This window comes from Phacochoerus africanus, chromosome 8 (assembly GCF_016906955.1).
Source record: "Phacochoerus africanus isolate WHEZ1 chromosome 8, ROS_Pafr_v1, whole genome shotgun sequence".
Classification (NCBI taxonomy): Eukaryota; Metazoa; Chordata; class Mammalia; order Artiodactyla; family Suidae; genus Phacochoerus; species Phacochoerus africanus.
This window is the reverse complement of record NC_062551.1, coordinates 44,923,121-44,928,011: the sequence shown is the minus strand read 5'-3', so window position 1 is coordinate 44,928,011 and position 4,891 is coordinate 44,923,121. Positions and strand designations below refer to the sequence as shown.

At 52.5% G+C, this 4,891-nt stretch overlaps 1 protein-coding gene across 2 annotated transcripts; it reads right to left on the bottom strand.

The window, feature by feature from the left end:
• Positions 1-1,382: 1,382 nt before the first annotated feature.
• LOC125134065 (free fatty acid receptor 2-like) lies at positions 1,383-4,672 on the bottom strand. 2 transcript variants are annotated; one of them, XM_047792899.1, is made up of 2 exons: positions 4,128-4,672; positions 1,383-3,134 (listed from the first exon to the last, which is right to left on the bottom strand). In XM_047792899.1, the coding sequence occupies exon 2, from the start codon at positions 3,125-3,127 to the stop codon at positions 2,138-2,140; it is 990 nt and encodes a 329-aa protein (XP_047648855.1). In that variant the 5' UTR covers positions 3,128-3,134; positions 4,128-4,672; the 3' UTR covers positions 1,383-2,137. The 2 variants fall into 2 exon arrangements, with proteins under 2 accessions (XP_047648855.1, XP_047648856.1); XM_047792900.1 differs by lacking the exon at positions 4,128-4,672 and adding an exon at positions 3,657-4,121.
• Positions 4,673-4,891: the final 219 nt, after the last annotated feature.

The window sequence follows — 4,891 nt, the reverse complement described above, 5'->3', positions numbered from 1 at the left end:
TGGTTAATTTTTCTGGGCTTGATTCCTTAGATTATGTCCTTTTAAAAAAGTGTGCTCCTTAGTACCAAACATGCTGCTGATTAGAACTCAGTGCAGTGAGATTATCATCAACTTATTTAGACTTAGTTTCTTTTAGTGTCACCCCAAACCAAATCAGCTTCTTTGGGGGGGATGTAATGTATCACATATATATAGTAAGCCTACATTTGGCTGAAAATCCCAGGTTTTTTCTTATACATTATTGTCAAACCATCCCATATAGTTGACTGATATATTATTTGGATCATCTTAAATTTCTCCTTACTTTGTTTCCTTTTTTTTCTTTCTTTTTTCTTTCTTTTGCTTTTTAGGGCTGCACCCATGGCACATGGAAGTTCCCAGGCTAGGGGTGGAATCAGAGCTGTTGCTGCCGGCCTACACCACAGCTGCAGCAACAAGGGATCAGAGCCTCGTCTTTGACCTACACCATAGCTCATGGCAACACCGGATCCTTAACCCACTGAGCGAGGCCAGGGATCAAACCTGCATCTTCATGGAGCCTAGTCAGGTTTGTTAACTGCTGAGCCACAGAGGGAACTCCAGCTGGGAAGCTTTTTAAAGCTCACCTGCTGGGGCCCCACCCCCACAGAGATTCCAAGTCAGTAGATTTGAGGGGGCCATTTGTATTATATTTATACCTCTGCATGATAGAGGGGTTCTTATAGCAGAGAAATGAGTTGGGCAGGTGGAATTAGGAAGGGAGAGAGGATACATCGCAGGCAATGGGATGATAAGATATGCGTTCTTAGGAAGAAAAGTTTTTTGGTTTTTTTTTCTGCTTTTTAGGGGCACATGCACAGCATATGGAGGTTCCCAGGCTAGGGGTCGAATTGGAGCTGTAGCTGCCGGCCTACACCACAGCCACAGCAATGCCAGATCCGGGCCACATCTGCAACCTACACCACAGCCACAGCAATGCTGGATCCCTAACCACTGAACAAGGCCAGGGATCAAGCCCGCATCCTCATGGATTCTAGTCAGGTTCGTTAACCGCTGAGCCATGAAGGGAACTCCTGGGAGGAAAACTTGATAAAAGGAAAACCCTGCAGGTTTCTAAGCGGGAGGATATACATGTTTTAAGTTCCCCGATAGACGGATAACTTCGATCGGGGACTTACTCCGCGTCCTCTCTCAGAGTCCAGTCTCTGTTCATTCATCTAAACCGGCGTCTGTCAGTACTTACTGCGCTTACTCACGTACACCCCTCTTGCGACATCTTTATCATATTTCTGTGGTTTCACGTGCATCACCCTCCTGCTTTGCTGCTGAGTCTGAGTCTCCATCCCCATTTTTGCTCTCCTTGTGTTTGCTGAAATGTTACAAAAATTGTGGACACTCACTTCTGAGTTTTATAATCTTTATTTTCAATCTGCCAGACCAGGTTAACTTTTCCTGTGCTACGCACTCTTGACCTCTAACTGATGGATGCCTAACTGGGTTTTGACCTGTGACGGGGCTTGGGGTGTGTGTGTGTGGGAGGAAGCCAAGGCCCAGACCTCAGGTGGCTCCCAGTTTAATGGGGAGACCAGATACACCCATGAAGACGGCTGGGGCAGACTTACAGAGCGGCAGGTCGGGTGGCTCCCATCCAGACCTGGGTCATTGGAGGCCCAAGTCCCCATCCTTCCTCCTGGGTCCCTTGGTCCAGAACCTTCCTGCATCTTCCTTGACCTCATTTAGTATTTCTCATCTATGTCTTGCCCTTTGGCTTCTTTCTAGCACCAAGAGCCCGGCCAGGGTGTAGGTATTGTTTCAAAGCTGGTAGCAAGGTTGCTTTAGGACCTTCCGCTTCAGCTACCAACCATCCCAAAAGGACTAAATTTATATTACGCAAGCTGAGTGGCCTGTGCAGCTCTGGTCCGGTGGTGCATCTCTGCCTGACCATCTCTCCTTTTGTCAAGGAGCTGTGCTCCTTTGCGACAGAAAATTCAGTCAGGAAGGGCTTCCGAGGTGGTGAGGGAGATGGGTTTTTACAATCCCAGTGGGGGACTGGGTCTGAGGATTCCTGAGCCGGGGACAGGAACCCTCCTGCTCTCTGATGCCCAGCCTGCTCCACCCAGACACCACCCCGAGTGCCCCCGAAGGTCCAGGGACACCCCTAGTCAGTGGTGAAGTCAGAACTCGGCGCTCCCTCTGTCTGACTCACACCCCTGTCCCCGTTCGCTGCCTCCTCGGTCTCTTTGCCTCTGCGGCCCAGCAGCAAGGAGCCCTGATTCCGCAGTGCCTGCAGCCCTTTGCCAAAGGTCCTGCGCACCACTGAAGACGAGAAATAGAAAAGCAGGGGGTCCAGACTGGCGTTGAGGGAGCTGAATACCACAGCCTCCGCGCGCCATTTGGGGCTCTCCTTCGTGTGGAAGCCCACCAGGTGGGATATGTTATAGGGCCCGAAGCACACCAGGAAGTTAAGGAGCGTCACCACAGCCAGCCCCACGGCTCGGCGCCGCCTCTGCGCCCCCACGTGGGGCTGAGCGAGCATGATCCACACAAAGCGCGAGTAGCAGAAGATGGTGACCACCATGGGGATGAAGAAGAGGACGAGGCACAGCTCCAGCCGCACGGGAAGCACCACGTCCAGCTGCTCTTTGGTGAAGTTCTCGTAGCAGGTACTGACGTTCAGACCCTCGGCCTTCTGGGTTGAGTTCAAGTACTGAACGATGATCACGACAGTGCAGTGACCAAAGGACATGATCCAGGCCACCAGAGCGGCAATCACTCCATACAAGGGCCGGCGGGACAGCTTGTACTGCACGGGGAAAGCCACTCCCAGGTAGCGCTCGATGCTGATGCCCGCCAGGAGCCACGTGCTGCAGTAGATGCTGCTATAGAAGCCGAAACCCATGAGGGCACAGACGATCCCAGGCAGGTACCAGCGGAAGTTAGACGCGGCCTCGGTGATCTTCAAGGGCAGCAGCAGCAGCAGCAGCAGGTCCGCCAGCGTCAGGCTGAGCAGGAGGATGTGGATGGGTGCAGGGTGGGGCTGGCGGACGCGCCCCACGAAGGCCCGCAGGGCTAGGAGGTTGGCCGGGAGACCAGTGAGGAAGATGAAGATGTAGGCCGTGAGGATCACGGAGCTGTGCAAGTCCAGCATGACTGTTCTGGAAGAGGATGGAAAGGGGCAGGGTCAGGAGGCCCCACTCACATTCTGCGGACCCTCCTCTGGTTCAGTCTGCCGACATCCTCCCTGGCATGCTCCCTTTCCCGGCCCAGGCGTTCTGCCACTAGCACTGCTGGCTCACACCACCTGCCAGAACTGCCCAGAGCAATTATTGACTTTGCCTGGGGCGGGATATTAAGCAGCAGTTATTACGTTTGCCATCATGTGTCTCTGGGGGAGACCAACCCTTGGCTTCCCCAGGGAACTCCCCTCCAGTTTTCCCAGCCTTTCTCCTTCTCTCCTCACAGATACAGGAAGTGATCAGTTTCCAACTTTCCTTAAGTCCTTCCCTCAGTCAGAGACCTGCAGAGAGAAAAGGCCAGCCTCGCCACCGCAGGGAGGGAGCTGGAAGACATCCCTCAGGAGGACCCTGGCTGTGAAAACCCAGGCCCTGAGACCCAGGACCCCGCCACACGCCCAGGAAGCAGGTGCCCAGCCCCAAGCCGTCTCCCTGCCTCCCTACCTGTTTTCCTCGCCTTTTGCAGAACAGATTCTCCTCTGCCTTGTCCTCCCCTGTCCAATGCTGCGTTGGACAGAGGGGCTAGAGCAGTGCAGGGAGGGGGCGCGGGGAGGAAGGGTAAGCCAGCCTGATCCCCCAAAGACCTTAGAGAACACTCAGAAAAAGCACATGGGCGGTAACTGGTCTATGTTTTGACAGGAAACAGAGGAACTCTTCCTAATGGGGTAACGCAGTTTCCGATTGGTTTGTAACCTTCGCTGCCCACGCAAGATCTGGCCCCCCACATCCTCTCTCCAGGCTTAGGGCCTGGTCCAAGGTTCCTCCCCCAACCCCCGGCTCCGGTCTCTGGACTTGGTCTTTACATTCGGTTTCCGACAGACTTCCTCCGGCCACCCTACCCCTGCAACACTCTCCCCTCCAGCTCTGATCCCAGCATCACTTCCCAGAGCGCAAGCACTCAGCTGGTTGCCTTGCCTGGTCTTGGTTCTGGATAGATGGCTTCTTGTGATGGGTCCTGGAGAAAAGTCTGAAAGCTTCTAGGAAAGAGGAACAGAGTTTTAGCCACTGCTACCGCCCATTTCACACAGGAAAAAAATTGTAAGGAACCTGGCTGGTAGAAAGCTTTTATACCAGCACGCGTCATGTGACCGGAGAGGGAAGGTCAGTAATTGAGCGCTGTCTCCTCTCGGACCCAAAGGAAAGGGTGCCGGCATCTCGATCCTCTCCTTAGAGATCCTCACTGTGATTTCCAACCTGGATTTCCCGTCCTCAGTTTCTGATTTTTTTTTTTTTGGTCAATCCCAGCTATATTTTCCATTTCCCAAGTCAGATCATCTCATCTTCTTTTCTCTGTGATATCTTCTGTGATTCTACTCAATTTTAGAAAAGAGGTTTTCTGCTTTCTTTTATTCTTCAGTTCCCCCTTTCCATCTAGTTTCTTGCCTTCTGTTCCCAACAAGTTTCTTTTGCCCTCCCTGTTGGAACAGACTGCTTTCTCCTAGCCCTTGTCTTGTTATGGTGGAAATAGCGTGGGATTTAGAGTCATGCAGATGTGGGCTTAAAGCCAAGTTCCTTCCTTCATTGTGACCTTGAGGCAGATCAGTTTTTTGAACTTTAGTTTCCTTTTTAGGCCAGCGAGGGTGAGAATGCTTACATCCCAGGGTTTCTGTGAGAGACCCCGAGGCAGCAGATATAAAGCATGGGAGCCAGTGCTTCACACAAGGATGCACGTAAATGGA